This window comes from Sturnus vulgaris, chromosome 12 (assembly GCF_052056855.1).
Source record: "Sturnus vulgaris isolate bStuVul1 chromosome 12, bStuVul1.hap1, whole genome shotgun sequence".
In the NCBI taxonomy this organism is placed as follows: Eukaryota; Metazoa; Chordata; class Aves; order Passeriformes; family Sturnidae; genus Sturnus; species Sturnus vulgaris.
Window position 1 is genome coordinate 13,742,809 of NC_142254.1, and position 17,896 is coordinate 13,760,704.

The 17,896-nt window shown below is 46.7% G+C and overlaps 1 protein-coding gene across 3 annotated transcripts in view; it reads left to right on the forward strand.

The window, feature by feature from the left end:
• The first annotated feature begins 649 nt into the window (after positions 1–649).
• WDR59 (WD repeat domain 59) overlaps positions 650–17,896 on the forward strand; it is a 48,690-nt gene continuing 31,443 nt past the window's right edge. For 2 of the 3 annotated variants that reach the window (XM_088171921.1, XM_014880808.2), the window contains exons 1-10: positions 650–745; positions 4,890–4,939; positions 6,488–6,623; positions 9,726–9,811; positions 10,712–10,792; positions 12,821–12,858; positions 14,733–14,821; positions 15,286–15,402; positions 16,349–16,426; positions 17,169–17,325. In XM_088171921.1, the coding sequence (XP_088028047.1) occupies positions 692–745; positions 4,890–4,939; positions 6,488–6,623; positions 9,726–9,811; positions 10,712–10,792; positions 12,821–12,858; positions 14,733–14,821; positions 15,286–15,402; positions 16,349–16,426; positions 17,169–17,325 (886 nt within the window). In that variant the 5' untranslated portion in view covers positions 650–691. Of the gene's footprint in view, positions 746–951; positions 1,137–4,889; positions 4,940–6,487; positions 6,624–9,725; positions 9,812–10,711; positions 10,793–12,820; positions 12,859–14,732; positions 14,822–15,285; positions 15,403–16,348; positions 16,427–17,168; positions 17,326–17,896 lie in introns of those variants that run through there. The other variant, XM_088171922.1, reaches the window with a different exon arrangement.

The window sequence follows — 17,896 nt, forward strand, 5'->3', positions numbered from 1 at the left end:
CGTCACCCCCGGCGGAGGCCGCCGAGGGCTCCGGGGCCGCGGAGCGGGGAGGGAGCGGCGGGGGAGGGGGGGTGGACGCCGGCAGGGTCGCTCCGCCCGCCTCGCTGGTGCCCGGGGCGCGGCCGGGAGCCGGGCGCGGATCAGCTGCGGCCCATGGGCGGCGGAGGCGGCGGGGGCGGTGCGCCCCGCTCCGCTGCGCTGCGCCGGGCACGGCCTCGCTGCGGCCGCCGCCTGGTGCTGGGCGCCGCGCCGGAGACAATAGCGGCCGGCAGCACGCATGCTCCCGCCCCCGGCCCCCCCGGCCCGCCGCCCTTAACCCCTGCACCGCCGCCGCCCGGCGCTGCGCTCGCCGCCGCCGCGGGACGCGGAGCCGCCGCTGCACCGACGAGCGGGCGCTGCCCCGCGGAACACAACCCTCGACCCACGCCACGCACACATCTTGCTCTGCAGCGGGGCTGCGACCACCCGTGGGCCTCCGCGGCCAGAGCCCCTCTGGAAAGGCCGGGCTCGCACGGGCACCCCTCTCGGGCCGTGGGACCCCCCCCACTGGCTCCACGGCACTCACTGCCCCAGTTCACCGGGCCGGGGGCGGGTGGGGGGTGGTGAATGGCGGGACTACATCTCCCAGCAGCCCCCGCACGGCGCCCCACAGTGCGCAGGCCCCGCGCAGGCTCCGCCGGGGCGGCCCAAGATGGCGGCGCGCTGGAGCAGCGAGAATGTGGTGGTGGAGTTCCGCGACGCCCAGGTCGGGGGGCCCGGGGGCCGCCGCATCACCGCGCCGCGGGGGCAGCCCCCGGCCGGCCCGTGACGAGCGGAGCGGGGGGAGGTCCCGGCCCGAGAGGGCTCGGCGGCCCCGCGGGGCCTTTCGGCGGCGATGGCCGGGGCTGAGGCGGTCTGCAGTCTTTTGCGCGGAGATAACGCCTTGTTTTACGGGGCACTTTTAATCGTAATTAGGGCTTGTATTTTTAAAAAATACATTATCAGGCCTAATATGCGATATTGTCACTTCCCACACGTCTTTCCTCATTTCTTTTTGCTGGAGGTGTTCAAAGCCAGCGTGGATGCGGCCCTGAGCAACCTGGTCTAGTGAAAAATGTCTGCGTATGGCAGGGGCTTGGAACGAGATGAGCTTTAAGGTCTCTTCAACCCAAACCATTCTATGGCTCTGTCAGTTTTCCCAGAGACTGTTACAGCTACTGTCTCACTGCTAAATAAATTGCTGATGAGTGTTGCTCGATTAAAATAAAAAGCGGGCTTTATTTTCTTGTAAATAGCAAAAAGGTCGGCTTTTGTTTTTGAAGCTGATGGTGACAGTAGAACTTTGCTCAGAGTTTGTTCACATGCTGTTGCAGAAGTTGTTCTTACATCCGTGGAAGTGTTCATGGCTAGGCTGGACAGGGCTTGGAGCAACCTAGTGAAGGTGTCCCTGTCCATGGCAGGGATTTGGAACAAGATGATCTTCAAGGTCCCTTCCAACCCAAGCCGTTCTAGGATTCTATGATTCTGTTCTAAGAAACGTGGGGGAGTTTAAGGTGTTGGCAATAGCTTAAAGCTAGATACAGTGGGTGAACTATGAACTACTTCAGCAGGAAACCCAGAAAGATTTTAAAAATAGCTTTGGAAGCTCTTTCGTGTCATTTGTCCTCTTGTGCTGGAGAGTAACAACTCTGCCTTCACCATTGCAAACAGAGGCATTGAATCTTGAGTGCTGCATCCAGCCTACCCTCTGTAAGCTCACAAAACTTTTTGCTTTTGTACCTCAAAAGTTTTGTATTAGTTTTCCTCCCAGAAGCATTAAAGCAGCCTCATCTGCTCCTGAGGATCTGCCCTCAGGAAGCCAGTAATGAGATACGAGGGTACATCTTCCTGTATCAGAGATTCACATTGCATCTGGCTCAGGAGATAGAAGGCCTCATGACTTTATTGCTTACTCATAATGTCTGGTGTGTGGGAGCAGAAGGGACAGGTGTTTCCATCCCATGCTGCAGCAGTTGGTTTCAGTGTCACTCCTGCACTGGCACTAACCTTGGCAGAGGGTGAACACAGGGGTTTCGGTCACTTTGCTTTACTCTGATGTGATCTTCCTGGAGCTGTTCTGACCTGCCTGCTGTCCTGTATGAAACCAGAGAACTGCTGTGGCTGGAGCTGCCAGACTGCTGCTTCAGGCTAAACTCATTTGTATATTTGTGTCTGAGCTTTTTTTTAGGAGTTTGCAGGAATATTTTTGCAGGTAGGTAACCCGAGCTTGAGAAACTGGAGCACCTTGCCTGAAATCATCCAGTACTCAGTCTTGAGCTCTGCATATAGGCCACACTAACTCCAAAATCTCTACCCCAAAACCAACCTAAATGGAAACAAGAATCAAAAGAGTGGGCAGCTATTATATTTATAGCCAGTACACCTCTGCAAGCACTGCAGTTGTCTTTGTTCACCGTGTGTCATGAGAAAGCTACAGCACCCAACCTGTAGCGCATCAGAAAATCACTGTGTGTTTTGAGGCCCATGTTACCTACAAGTGTCATTTTTCTGCACAAGCTGACAGATTTTGCAGTCTGTGTACTCTTAGATTTAAACAAAGCCCACAGGCTCTTCTTGGGCTGTTGGCACTATCAAAAGGAGAGTAAAACTCCCAGTGCTGAAATAGAACCATTTGTAGCAACTCAGTGAGTGGATAGGAGGTTAGGTATGTGGGGAACTGGTATTGCTTGTTAAGAGTTTGCAGCTCTTGTAAAGCAGCATAGCCATGTCAAGTTGCTTTGGTGTGTTGCCTCTCAGGTGGAGAGAATGAAGCTAAATTGGAAACTAATGAAAGTTCAGACATGAAAAGGACTTTTCCTTGGCTTGCCTAGCAGAAATCAAGTGAAATGCCAAAGTAGATGCTTGAAGTCTGAGAAGATGCTGCCTGGGCTGTGGGTTCAGAGCAAGTTCTCAAATGTGCAGTGTTCCTGCTGTGCTTACTCATGTCATTGTTATTCATGAACAGCAGTTCTAGCTATCCACCGTGTTGTTTTAGGATAAAAATTGCTTTCAGGTTGGTTTGTTCAGTTTCAACTCCCCCCTTCTGGAAGGTTGTGCTGTGAAGACTGACATATCACTATACCAAGCACATTAAATGACAGCTGTTTGGTATTTTCCTGTGCCTAGATAACACTCTTGTGTCATAGGGAACTGTTTGTTGATGTAAAACAACTTAATTTGTGATCCATCAGAGTAGCAGCCTGACGTGTGAAACTTTTTACTTCATTCTGATTGTTCATTACTTTTTATAATGTTTGGTGCCTGGAAAAAAACAGTTTACCAGTGCTCATTATTGAAAACAATTTGTAAGGATTTATGAGATCCTGGTGCCTACACTAGAAAAAATAAACTTGTATATTAAATTATCAATCACTTTAAATTGACATGTTTTTTTTCTGTCTTGAGGAAAGATGGCCCCAACTGTATGAAATATGTCTCCTGACTAGCCCTTCATCACATGAGAAAACTGATTACTGTGGTGGCTTTAGTGATCCTCATTTTAATTTCTCAGAAGAAAAATATGTACCATCTGGGAAAAGTTGTTTCTTCTGTTGAATTATTTGGTTTGGTTGGTTGGTTTTGGTTTTTTTAGAGATTTAGTAACCTACTTTTTGCAGGTTTTGTTCTGTGTTTTGCAAGGTGCTGTGGAGACTCGAAAGCTGGAATTGTTTCTTTTTTCATTTAGAAATCTTAAAACTAGCTGCTTATTTACAGCATTAGGTTTAGGACTAGGAAAACCTTGCTAGAAGATTGGATTTGCTGCCTAGGAAAAAATAATGAAAGGAGGTTGTTCCTGGAACAGTAAAAGTAGTGAAATGGGGTTTGGTTTACCATGAGCTCCTGCTGAAACTCTGCTGTAGCTATTTCATGTAGTCTGTAGAGAAGAATGGGTCCCTGATGCTGTTTTTCCCTCACTTGGGATATTTGCAAGGAGGGGATGGGCCCTGGCTAAAAAAGCTCAGAATTGATGGGTATTCTACTGTCAGATCTGACTGGAGTGCGATTTCTGTCTTGTCTGTCAGGTTTTAGTGATGCTTGTAAGTAGTAACTGTGGGACATCCTGAAGTCTTGTTACATCCACACTGAGAGCACTTAAAATCCTGAACAGAGGCAGGAGATACATCCTGAGCCTTCAGAGAGGCAGCTTTGAAGATGACAGCAGTTAGTGTGAAGAATGTGGGGCATATTCTGATTTTGTACTGTGAATGCTCAAAACTCTATTGAAGTCATACGTATGTTTATGGGCTGAACTGTTCAGCTTTCCAAGTAAAATTTTCCTTTATTCTTTTGGCATTTAAACAAGATGATCAGCCAGTTCATTCTGCACAAAAAGAGGCAGAGAATATCCAAACAATCCTTTAAATTTTTTTTTTTCTAATGGCCTTTAAGTTATCTCATAGCCTTCTTTACAAGCAATGGCAAAGTAAATTCTGATGCCTCTTGGCCATCTCTCATTTTTGGAGACCAACCATACACAAATGATTGCACTTCTCTCTCCCCGTACATATATAATTAAATCTGGCCCTATAATGAAAGAGAGAGACTGAGAGAAAGTTCCTGAGCAGGAGCAGAGGCTGATTAATACAGATTATTAGAGATTGCTGATTGAAAGGCTGCAGCTGTGATTGCCATAGCAGGGAGAAGGTCTTAGTACTCATAATGTTGTCTGCCAGGTTTTGTCTTCAGTTTATGCTAACAAAGATGTTTCTTAGTGCTGTCCTGCATCTCAAAATCAACCACTACACCCATTGCCCCCTTGTGCTACTTTTAGGGGATATTACTTTCCTGAACTCCTCCCTAAACCATGGATTTGATGGAGCAGCTGACCTGACAGGCATTATTTAGTTTTGTTCTGTGTTTCTCTTGAACAGGCGACTGCCATGTCAGTGGATTGCTTGGGACAGCGTGCTGTACTCTCAGGGTGAGTGTGACAGTCCCTGCTGGAAGTGTGACAGTCATTGCCACAAGCCAGACCAACCTTCAGGCTGACCTCAGCTGGAGGGTTGATGGATTGTTTCAGAAAGGTGCAGCTGAATTCTGTCCAAGGCTTAATAAAACTGATTCTGGGTCATGTTCCCAATGGGATACAAAGTGGAGAGACAGCAACAAGAGTGCAGTAAAATACTGGTGTGGCTTTCCTGGTAAATTCTTTCCCAAATCCCCATATGGGAGATGGAGCAGCATTAAGTACTATTTGGATTGTCTTGAAATACGGATTAGATTATTTCCTAACAAAATCTGCCCCAAATATTCCCATGGGGGTCCCTGACCTGTTTCTCTGCTGGTTCAGTGTGGGATGATACTCACAAGCACAGTAGGTGCCACAGACTTCCAAGCTGCCCAAGTTTCCTGGAGAGCTTGGTCTTATGTATCCACCTCCAGGGCAAGTCCTCAACCAGTTCAGTAGTGCCTTTCCAGCTCCTGCTTTTCAGTACTAACAGCTATTCCTGTCCTCCTGTCAGTGACACAGTTGCCACACCAATTAGGATGTTCTTTTCAGAACCATGTGAGTGTAGCTGATCTTTGGTCAGCCTTCAAGGAACCAAGTCCTTTGGTACAGCTTAAAGCAGTGCTTGCTTCCGTGTAAACCCTTAGTCTGGCAGTGCTGCACAGGAGTAACAGGAGGAATACCAGTGCTCAGAGCAGCTGTATGGTCACTTTGCAGCTGAGAGATGATGCTCATGTGGTTAATTATGTAGGGTTCATTATGTTTTGATGTTGATCTTCCATAGGGCTCACAATTATTTTTGGGTGGTTTCTCTTGCTTGTAAGATGAATCATATAGGATCATACCTTGCTTTATGGGGAGTTGGCCACATCCAGCAGGATGTATGAGCTCAGATTTGCCATCATGCAGAATTATTTCTGCTGCATATAGAGTTAGTTCAGGTAAGTAATGGAACCAAATCTGTGCAGGACTGTGTCCACCCACGTTAAGAAGCTGCTGCAGCTGAGCATGAGCTCTGTGCAGGTGTTTTTGTACTGTCGGTGGAACCAAGCCCTCAAACCGGTGTGGAAAGAAGCACCCACGTAGAATCATCTTTGTCAAGGCTCATTAACTCTTTCTCAGAGCAACCTATCCAGGCTGAAGCTGTTGCATTGGACTCCCAGGCCTGTGCCCCTTAGGCTTTGCTGTTGCAGCGTTAGGCCTGCAAACCCTATTTGAATATGTTTGCACCATTTTCCAGCACTTTCTTTTGTAAACAACTTATCTGGGTTTTTTCCGTGGTGTATTACACTTGCAGACCCTGTTTACTTTCGCTGTGTCTTTGTTGGTGTGTTACGGGTTTTTCTTAAGTCAGTTTTGAAGTATGTAGTCAAATGTAGCATTTTCAGGAATAGTGTTTTCACTTGTCTTGTGAAATGCTTCTCTTCTTTTGGTTCTTGTGCCTCTAGACACAAGGCTCTGGGCTTGGAGTTTTGAGATTAGTCCTGTGAGATGCAGCCCCTTTGTGTCTGTGTCTTGCAGCCGCCGTTTCCTCTACATTGTCAACCTGGATGCCCCAAATGAGGGTCACAGGAAGATCTCCCGGCAGAGCAAGTGGGACATTGGGGCGGTGCAGTGGAACCCCCACGACAGCTACGCCTACTACTTTGCAGCTTCGGTAAGTTCACTCATTTAGAAGCTCTAACTCGTCGTCTTCCCTGGTCTTTCTTTCATGGCTGAACCTCTGCAGAGCTGAAGGCTGTGTGGAGCTGGTACAGACGTGCTTCTGCAAGTCACATTGCAAGATCAAGGCCTAACTCTGATTTACTGCCAGCAAGGTGTTCAGCTTGATGGCTGACAGTTATTGGGCAGTCAGGGTTGAATTTAGTTTTGCTAGCTTGTCATTTACAAAACACTTTGCCAAATAAATCAAGCATCTAAATGGTCCTTTTCTGGAGGGAAGTGCTCTCTTTCTGATTTCCGGTCTGAGATTTGTGCACTTCTTGAATTTCTTGCTCTGTGCTGTTTTGTTTTCACCTCCCTGCCTTGCTGCAACCAGGCAGTCTGTAAATAGCACAGGTCAATACTGGCTTGCAGCTTGGGGTTTGCAGCTGGGCATGGACTGGATCAGTGAGGTGTTCCATGAGGCAGTGGGTTGGGCTGAAGAAGCAGTAGGGGCTGTATGAGACCAAGTGCAGTTTTTGGCTTTGTCATGCTCTGCAGCTTGTTCACCCAGAGCCCTGCCTATAAAAATCTCAGCCATCACCCACAGCACCGTGGCAATTGGCACCAGTCAGGTGCAGACTGTTTCCAGGCTGAGCTGCCTTTTCTGTTGTGTTGTGTCTTCTTTTATAGCCTGAGAGTCCTGGACTAGCTGGGGATGGAGAAGTCTCTCCATCTATTCTTTTGAGAAAACACCTAGTTGAAGATGATTTCTTAGGATTTTTGTTCCTTTTGCTTCCTTGATTGGCTATGTTTTTAATTAAAGGCAGTTTTAAAAGTGGACTGGTGCTATCAGTGGGGAGCCTCTGCCTGTTTGCTCTCTGACATTCTCCAGCCTGTCTCTCCTCAGCTCTGGCACATGACTGATGTCTTACAGGTGCCTTCAGCAGCAGTCTGCTTCTGAGCAGAGAGTGATTAAAACTGGAAAAAGCTGTCCCTCAGTGCCACTTCTGGGTACAGTCTGTGGAAACCAAAACCAAGTAAGGACATGCACTAAACAGGCCTCAAGTGGAGCAGGAAAGCTTTTCAAACACACTCTGAAGGCAATATCCAGTGATGAGTTAGTGCTTTTCCCCTGCTACAAAGGGGAGCTGTGCTCATCTTGCCCATCTGAGCACTCCTGCCTCTTGCTCCTCTGAGTGGATACAGGAACCCATCTTGTTTCAGACTGAGACCAGGTGTAGCTGGCATCAAACCTTGCTGCTTCTTTTTATAAACAAAGATGCTATGATGCTCTGAGGCTATGATGAACATGGTTACTGACACATGCTGGTTGATGAATCTCCAATATGAGGTCAGGCAGCTTTTTTAGTTTGGGTCAAAAATGCCATCTTTCAAACCATTTCACTGTGTAGTAGACAGCCCAAGGGTCTTATCCCTCTGCATCCCTGTAGGTGGAAAAGGGATGTAAAAGGCTGCCATCCTCTTTGCCAGCAGCCTCATCTGGTTTGCAGTCCTGTTAACTGGAAGTGGTACAGGCAGAGGGGGATCTGCCCATCTTTCCAGAAGAGCAGGAGCAAGTCCTTCTGCTGTGTTTGGCTGTGTCTGCACTCTGGCTCAAGAATGTTTTTGGGGACTCCTAAGCTGTTGTTTCAGAAATGCTGTTGTTTTCAGTCCTAGATCCTTGTTTTTTCTTTTGTATGGCTACAGATTCTTGAACAAGGGGGTGATGAAATTGTTGGAAGTGAATACTGATACTTAAGAAAATCACAGTTTTTTAGAAAATGGTACTGTTGGGAGGAGCAGTCTCTCTGGTGATCATTATCTTGTATCTCATCTCTGGAGTCCTGGATAAATCCCACTGGGTCTTTTCACTCTACCCCTTAAATTCTTCTGTCAATGAGAAACATGCAACGAGTTTTTTTCTTGCCCTAAGCTCTTGTGCAGCCCTGCTGTGAGCAGTTAGAGAAATGTCATATATTATTGCTGAGCTTGGATGAGACCTTCCATTTCAAAGAAAGCTGTAACGTTTTATCTATCTGCAAGTTGAAATTCACATGAAGCAGCTTTGGGATAGGGAGAAAATACACCACCACAAAAAAAATCTGCGACAAAAATTGTAAGATAACAGTTGCACTCAGTAATCGTAGAGGTCTTTTCCAACCTCAAAAACTGTGTGTTTCTATGAAGCCTCTAATCTTTTCCCTCATCTACCTAAAAATCTGAAAACAATAGGCTCATGAAAATAACATTTTAAGGTCATGTTCTTTCTGGTTTTGCAAAATCAGCATGAATTTCCAGTCATGATCCATTGTGCTTGGCACTCTGTATGCACCCACATAGGCAATTCTACCACAGAAGGAGAAGAGTTGGCCTGGCCTGAAGTGAACCTTGATTGAGACAGAACATGAACTTACAGCACAATAACTAGTTTCAAGTAACTTTGTGTGTGGCTGCATTTGGGCAAGGATTTATTCCTGGAATGAGTGAAGGAACACTAAATAATGTTGTCATTGATACATCTGGTTTGCCTTTGTTTTTTACAGCTAGTGATAAACCCGTAGAGCTTTTCTCCTGGGCTGGCAAGGATGGAGGGAGTACCCTTGAGGAGGTGACCTTGGAGCCATTAGACTGTATTGTTTGTGTTTGGCAATGGCCCTGATTATCCCAGAAGGGAATTGAGAGAGAGCTGAGGACGACCAGTGGTAATCCATCATCCCCCTCACCAAAAACTCCAGTTGTGAATCTTAACAGACTGGCAGGGTATTCCTGCAGAGAGAATTTGTCTGCCTGTTGCCTGCAGTTACAGCATGTTGTTAGGAAATAAAGACTCTGAGAACATAATTTCATGGAAAGATTTTGCAATGTGGGATCTTTTTCTCCCATTCTAGTTTATCTCCAGTTTTAAGTGGGTGTCATTAAAAAGTGTAAGCTTTTGAAAGTCCTTGCAGCCTGTATTTCATCTTTGCTCTCCTGCTTTGGGCAAGGACTTTGCTAATCACAGCACGCCTCATTGTTAACTGAGGCTCAAAGTGAAGGGAACCTGGACCTAACACACAGATCCATGTCCTACCTTGTTGGCCTGAGACTGTCTCTCCTTTCTTCCATCTAATTGCAGAGCAATCAGCGTGTTGACCTGTATAAGTGGAAGGAAGGTAATGGGGAAGTTTGCACATCTCTGCAAGGACACACACGTGTGATCAGGTGAAGAACAAGCAATGCTGTGGACTGCTGCGTGGAAAATAATGCATTGTTTCATAGAAGCTGAATGTTTTGATCCTGGCCCCACTCAGGCTCTGCTCTGAGCCTGTTTTTACACACTTCTCTGGACTGGACTGCCTTCCCATTTGGTGATGATGTCATGTGTGAAGTGGCTCACCCTCTCATGGCTCCTGCAATATATCAGCTTAGCCTTTGATGGCTTGAATGTCATTGCCTTAGGCTGCTGTCCTTGTAGAGAGCAGCAGCCATCATCTGGGAAACATAGCATGTTTATTAAATTGAATCCCAGCTGTGTTTCTGTGTGATAGCAGCTTAATTAAGGCAGGTAATCCCAAAGACCAAGTTTAGAGAATGTTACAGTGGTGCAGGGGAGATTTTTGCCTCTTGTTTTAAGGTCATATTTAATGCTGGGTTGGAAATGCAGTTGAAGGACTGCTTTTACTCAGGCTCCTGACTGTGGGAAGTATTTGCAGCCCTTGAAATGACAGTTGTTTGGGCTGACTGGAGGCTGTTTGTGTCCCAGGTGCACTTGGTGTTCCCAACAGGGAGGCATCCCAGAGTGAGGGTTTGATGCCAAGGATGTGTGGTTACTGAGAACTCTTTGAGACAGTGTCCCTTTGCCTGGAGGGGAAAGAGCACACAGCAGTAGCTGTAAAGTTCAGGGCTGGGAGGATGCTTCACTGGAATTTACTTAGAAGCATTTCATTGCTTCTTGGAATTTACTTAGAGAAATTATTAAGATCTTGCTTTTTGCTTTAAAAGTTTCAGTAGATGTCATGGAGTTGCTGTGAACTTGTTGGAGAATGTACTGGCAGCTTGTGGGAAGTTGATGCAAACTCTGCCTGTGCTTTTCTTTACTGATCTTTGATTTTGCTTTTGCAGTGACCTGGACTGGGCAGTGTTTGAGCCAGACCTACTGGTCACCAGTTCCGTGGACACATACATCTACATCTGGGACATCAAGTAAGAATCAGTATGTTTCTGCATTTTGGGGAAATCACGGGGACTCTTTTCCATAATTATCAGCTTGGAAGGCAAGGCATGCCCTGATGGGTGCTGCTCTTTAGCTGTGCTTCCAGGGGCTTCAGCTACTTCCCATTGTCTCCAAGATGACTTCTGCTCCCCTATTCAGAGTCAGTGATGGTCGGTCGAGTGGTACAGTTCAGCAACAACTGTCTGGCTTCACTCCCTGCCCACTTCAGATATTTCTTTGGGGGCTTTTCCTGGACCCCAAGGACGTTCCTCAACTTGTTGGGTTTTTTTAGCTCAGTTAATGAGCACCATTTCATCATCCTATAGCCATTTTCTACTAAATTCATTGATTGTTGCTGATTCTCCCTCAGTGGTGGGAAGACTGACAATGGTATTCAGGAAGGTTTTCCTGTTTGTGCCTTCCCTTGTTTCCTGGTGCTGCTTTCTGCCATGAATATTTTCAGGGTAGCAGGTATTTCCAACTATATGTCCAGATTTAAGCCCCAGATTTGACACCTGAGAAGCAAGGAGCTGGCACTAGGACTGCTGGGTTCTCTTGCTGGCAGTACAACTTTTTATGACCCCCAGCAAATCACATTGTTCCTCTCTGTCTCCCTTGCTCAGTTATAATAGGAGGATAATTATATAACCCCACTGCACCAGGCTACCCGGAGGCTTGCTTAGTTCCTATGAACAAGCACTTAGATCCTTGGTTAAATGGTGCTTGAGAATGACAATATATTATTAATGTGTAATTAAAAGACATAGAGATACAATAACTGCTGGTTGTTTTCCTGTGATACTATCTTAATATCAAGCAGGAAAAACAGAGATCTCTGAAGGTTGTTATCAGAAGTCCTCCTTTAACTCTATCGTGCCCTTCCATTGTTTTGTGTCTGCCTGTATCACTTGCCCAGAACTGCTTCCTTAGGCAGTCTCTGAAAGCCTCTACATCCCACCTGTGCTAGGAAAGGCTTTGAGCTTGCTGTGGCACTGAGGTCCTGGTGCTGCTGGTGTCCAGGAAATTAACATCCTGCTGAAGTGACTGTCTCTAATGACACCCTGGGGAGGTAGCCCTGCAGTAAGGGCAGCTGGAAATTCCCCACTTAATTTTTCATACAAAAGAACTTTTTGATTAGGCAGAAATTCTTAGAGAAAGAGGTGCAATCCATTTCAGAAAATGTTCTGCTTTTCAGCAAACAGAAAAAGCTGAAGACAATATTCCTTATTTTCACTGTCACTTTTCATGAAAGAGCAGGTGAATTCCTGAGGAGCAAGGCCAGGAAGTAAAGCCCTAGCTGCTGGGAATTGTCATGGAACTACATTGGTTTCTGCTGCTGTGGAATTTAGTTTGTAGACAGACAGAATTTGGTCTGCACACAGCTGGGCTGATTTTCTACTAATTTTGTTATTAAATGCTAGACATGAAGTTTTTGCTCTGTAGTAACTGCTCCATCTGCTTTGAATCAGGATCTGCAAAGGCTCGACGAACACATCAGTGGCTTTTGTCGAGTGCTTCCACAGTTCTGTTTGTTCCTTTAATCCTCCTTGGAAAGGCTGTTTTGTTGCTTCCCCCAGCAACAATTTGTGAGCCCTGTTTCCTTGCCTACCCAGTTGCAATGTGCCACACTTTGTGTATGTTTCTCCTCTGTCTAGCCCAGTCCAGCTCTATCCTCTGTCCTAAACTTCCTGCTGCATGTGCTGGCAAGACAGGATTGTAGAATGGTTTGGGTGGGAAGGGACCTTAAAAATCTATTTCCATCCCTCTGCCATGTGGAGGGACACCTTCCAGTAGACCAGGTTGCTCCAAGACCCATCCAACCCAGCCTTAAACACTTCCAGGATGGTTGTTGTCCTCTAGCTGGTCACCTTTATTCCATTTAATGCTGGTGTATTTTGGTAAGCAGAAGGTATATTAGGTCCCAAGGCAGCAATAACATTAGTGCTGGAATAGCAGGGAGCTGGCTGGGAAAGCTGGACTATGCTGTGTGTACTCACAGTGGCCACATTGTATTTCAGAGACACCAGGAAGCCCACGGTCTCACTCTCAGCAGTTGGTAAGTCTGATGTGTGTAATGTGGGCATTAAACAACATTACTGTTGCATGCTCCTTCTGTTATTCTTCCCTCCCTTCATGCTCCAATGGCAAAGTACAGAAGTGCCACCATGTGTGATTGTCCCATGTAGGAGCAGCCTGAGAGGCTCCAGTTCACAATTCCTTTTAGAGAAGCAGAATTCAGAAGAGATGTGGAGCCCCTTGAGGTTCCCAGAGCAGTTGATACTTGGACTTGCTGCCCCCACATTGGTGAACAGCCCCATGGAGCTTCCTCCCTGCTCAGCCACCATGCTGCACTGCTTATTATGGGTTGCCTGTCTGTAATTTCCTCATGTCTTTTATGTTTGGTTGAATCAGTTGAGGAACTAAACTATACCCCAGGCAGCTCTCTGTGCCAGCTTGTCCCCTCACTCAGGGTTGGGTACAGCAGCTGGCTGGATCCGCTTCCCTGGGGCACCTGCAACATGCAGGGAGCACACAAGGTGCTGTCTTTGGGCTGTGCTTGCTCTGGAAAGGCTTTTTTCCTGGATGCTGCCAAAGTGAGTGTCCAGCCCCTGCTATACCACCTGCTGGCAGGTGCTGCATGTCCATCGTCACTGTTTAGAGCTGGAACTGGGTATGGATGACGAGCAAAACTCCTTTCTTTGAGTTACTGTCCCCAGTACAGGAGCAGTCCTCACAATGTGCTCATGCTGTGCTGCTTACATGCCCTTAGGCTGCACATCTGCAGCAGCCCTCATTCCCTTCCCAGCTTGCAAACCTCTCTGTCACAGAAATGCAAAAACCTGAGTCAGAAGCAGTGGTCAGTTCTGCTATCTGGGGTAAGGCTTCACAGCTGAGCCAGCCCAGCAGCCTGCTCCCCAGAAAGCTTCCTTGCTTCCTTCCTTCCTTCTGTGTCTGATGCTGTTTAATGCTGGTCCAGACATTTGTGTACCCTTCAGTGAGGGGATCAAATCAATCAACTGGCAGTCTATTTGCAGCTTTTTATCCCCCAGAATAGCTTTTTGCCAGGTTGTCAGGATGAATCTGCTCACCATGCAGCAGGAGGTGGGTAGTGGAGGTGGGGAATAGCAGCAGGCTGAGATCTGTTTAGCTTTCTCGTGGATCTCACCTTTCTGATAGCTCGAAAGGTTTGAAAATACTGACAGAGTAAGGATGAACAGATTCATTATGCTTACAGTACCTGAGCAACTTACATTAACTGAAGCTGTGCTTTATTTCTATTAGAAATAACCATCCATCATCTAATTTGACTGAATCCCTCATGATACTACATATAAGTAATATCTGGACCATCATCCAGTTTCTTTAAACTGTCATTGGTGTCTTTGACTTCTGTGGTGTATTTTGGCAGATGGACCTTCTGGTCCACCCAGTGGCTACACCCAAGGTCACCTGCACTGCAGCCTTCTCCTACACCTGTATTTTAACCATAGATCAATAGCACTAGTTGCCTATGTAGCAGCTGATAGCATGGGAGGTGGTGGGGAATGAAACAGGCCCTAAGCACCTTGGATAAAAAGGGAGGGGATTTGGGGAGGAGGTGATGAACCTACATTTCTGGTCTGGAGGAAGTTGCTCCATCAGAGCTAATGGACATGAGTATTCTGGTCAGGTACAGCTCCTGGCTAGAAGATGTGATAAAGATCTCTAGGCATGCAACTGGAACACTTGCTTTGCTGTCCTGAGGATACAAATGATACATGGAGGAACCAGGCGTTAATAATTTTCATGCCATCCTTCATGCTGGCTTCTGGGATATCCTTCCTCTGAACTGCCTTTCCTGGGCTAAGAGCAGCTCTAGGCCCAGGCAATGGGACTACTGTGCTGTTTTCTCTTTAATTGCTTGTTTTGGCTGCTCTGTTTGTGCTGCAGCTGGAGCTTCCCAGGTGAAATGGAACAAGAAAAATGCCAACTGTTTAGCAACAAGCCACGATGGGGATGTCCGAATATGGGACAAAAGGGTAAGCTGAGAGATTTTTGAGCAGTTTGTACATATTCCCACCTACCCAATACAGATGTTCCTCTGGTGACAGATAAATACTGAGGAAATGTACTACTTTATCCCATATCTCTCTTGTGGGTCAGTTTAAACTAGAGAGAGTTGGGAGCCCAAGAGCCTGAAGAGAGTATGTAGGTAGTCTCATTCCTCAGAGACCATAACTATTAACATTTTCCATTTGATCTCATAGTACTTAACTGTTTAACTGAGTATGAAGTATGGTTATGGCTGCACTTGGTGACTGGAATTTGCCATACACTCACAGGATCTTTTCCTTTAACTACTTCTGCTGATCTATTTGCTGTTCCCCAGCAGGGCTGGTTGTTCTAACTGTCTTGCCCTGGTTAAAGTGTCTCTTTTTATGCCAAAGAACTAGACCAAATTTCAAGTGTCTTGTGCTGAGAAGGACAATGTCTCTCCTTGCAGAAACCCAGCACTGCAGTGGAGTATTTGGCAGCTCATCTCTCCAAAATCCATGGTCTGGACTGGCATCCTGACAATGAGTATACACTGGCCACTTCCAGCCAGGACAACTCTGTCAGGGTAAGTGTTGTTTCTGCAATTCCTGCTAAGGAGTAGGAAGGATGGTGGAGCAGATCCCCTGCTGCTGCTGAAGTTTTGAGGAGTGCTTTGCCATTGGCAAGATCTGGATCTTTATTGTTTGGTTTCTGGCCACCTAGTGTGTTGAGCCACGACTGCACTGAACAGGCAGAGAGATCATTGAAGAATGGGTGTACATATGTTTGCCACATATCTGTGGTGATTAGGGCAGTATTGAAGCTGAAAACAACTGCCTCTGCCTGTTGCTTGCCAGAAAGGAACAGACCACACACGCCAGAAGAGCCTTTTTCCTGAAATGCGTGTTGCCAAGCTGGTTATAGCAACTTGTATGTCTATACTTCAGCCCCTGGAGTTTCCAAACTCATGTTGAACAGGATTATCAATAAGAGACTGCCTGCAAGCACTGCTTGCAGGGCCTCTTACTTGGGGGGAAGTAGTGTGCTTTGTATGTCAGCCAAATGGAGTTCATTCACATTGAGCTAAGCTCTGAGGCAAATGCAATTGATGTGTATTCTAGCAAAGCAAAAGGTTAGATTCTTCATTAGAAAATTAGCAGTAACAGCAGAGTGGGCTTGCCTCCAGCCTGGACTGGCACGTTGGCTGGCAGCCTGCAGGGTACCTTGTAGCTCTGAAAGACCAAGCAGGCTGCCTGTCTCCCTGCTCTAATTACTCAAGCTATGATCACTGTGAATATGACCTCAAGTCACTCATTTTCTAAGGGATACTGCCAGATGCTGATAGCTTGGTATTTGTCCTTTGGGGCCATCTCTGCTGGTAATGAATGGGATTACTAATGATGCTGTGGGCACCCTGGCATGCTTTTTGGTCTGTTCTGTCTGCAAGCCACATGGAAAACTACAGCTTAAAAGTATAGCCAGCTGATTCCTGCCTTTGCTTGGCTTTCTCTTGGTTTGTTTTTTTTTTCAAGTTCTGGGATTACCGTCAGCCTCGGAAGTACCTCAACATTCTTCCCTGCCAGGTTCCCGTCTGGAAGGCAAGATACACGGTGAGTGAGAAACTCCCACTAGTTCCACTTGTGCTCTGAGAAGAATGCACAAAGAGACATTAAATAAAGGGTTTCTCACCAGTTCTACTTGTGGAAATTATTAAGTTGATTTTAAAAATCCTTCTTGGTGCCTAAGAGGCGTAGAAAAGCAACATCCACAGTGGGAGCATTCAGGAGAAGGAGTGAGCGAGCACCCACCCAAGTAAAGCTAAGGCTCATCACATCCAGTCATAATCTCCAGAGGTCTGAATGTGGCCCAAAGCCAGTGCTGTGCCTTGAATCTTGATCCCCTTTCCCTGTCCAGACAACAAGAGGTGTAGGACTGATTTCCATGTTCCTCTGAGCATCATGACCCTGACGCCCTGCTGGGGCTCAGTCCCCAGCTAGCACTTCATGCAGCTCCAGGCAGATTGCAGTAAGGATCCCCAGTGAAAAGTCAGTGGTGAAATCCTTCCAGCCTCACAGATGAAAAGTGAGGAAGCAGCAGAAAGAAGTCACTTGTCTTAAGTGAGCTACATTGAGTATTTCACTGTACTACATTTTACCCCTTGAGACACAGTGTTTTTGTGCAGCAGTTGCCTTGGACCTTCTCAGGTTTTGGCCTGGTTCTGTTTTGTGCTGAGCTCATTTAAAACCTTCTAATTCGTGTTGGTGGGAGAAGGGAAAAATGGGAGTATGATAATATATAGCAGCGTGGGAACCTAACTCTCCCTGGCTGACTGGAAGGGTGTTTCTCTCTAAGCCTTTCAGCAATGGACTGGTGACAGTGATGGTCCCCCAGCTCCGTCGGGAAAACAGTCTCCTTCTCTGGAATGTCTTTGACCTGAACACGCCTGTCCACACATTCGTGGGACATGATGATGTGGTGCTGGAGTTTCAGTGGAGGAAGCAGAAGGAAGGTGAGTTCAGGGTTGAATGTGCTCTCTTCTGTACACTGTGTCTGTCAGCTAACCAGGGGTGTGGAGACCTGGCTCCTGATTGCAGTGCTGTTGCTGTTTGACTCTTGCCTTTCCTTGAAGTAGCTCCTGCCCACCTTCCTGCCCCCCGCTGCCCCCCTCAAACTACAGCTGTTCCGTGCTGGTTTTATGGCAGTGCTTACAGAAGCCTTGTTTCCATGCTAACAAAGCAAATCTAACAAATGCTGAGTAGGTCAGTGGTGACTCCCATTGCTTCCGTTCTCGTGGGAGTCTTTTTTTAAATTAATCTTTCAGAATAAATTCTGCAAATTTTTAGATAGATGCATGAGTGCAGGCACCCTTTCCCTCCTCAGAGCTGCAGGCTAACCAGTTAGCCCCTCATATCATGGCCTGGATCAGCAGCCTCCAGCATATCCCAGACCACAGATCCAGCAAGCCCACCTCATTTGTGTGCTGGCCAAGGCAAGGGAGGAATTACGTGGGATAGAGTCTGCTATTAGAGATCAGTCCTGACTAAATTTTCTAGTGTAAGCAGCTAAGAATAGGAGACTCT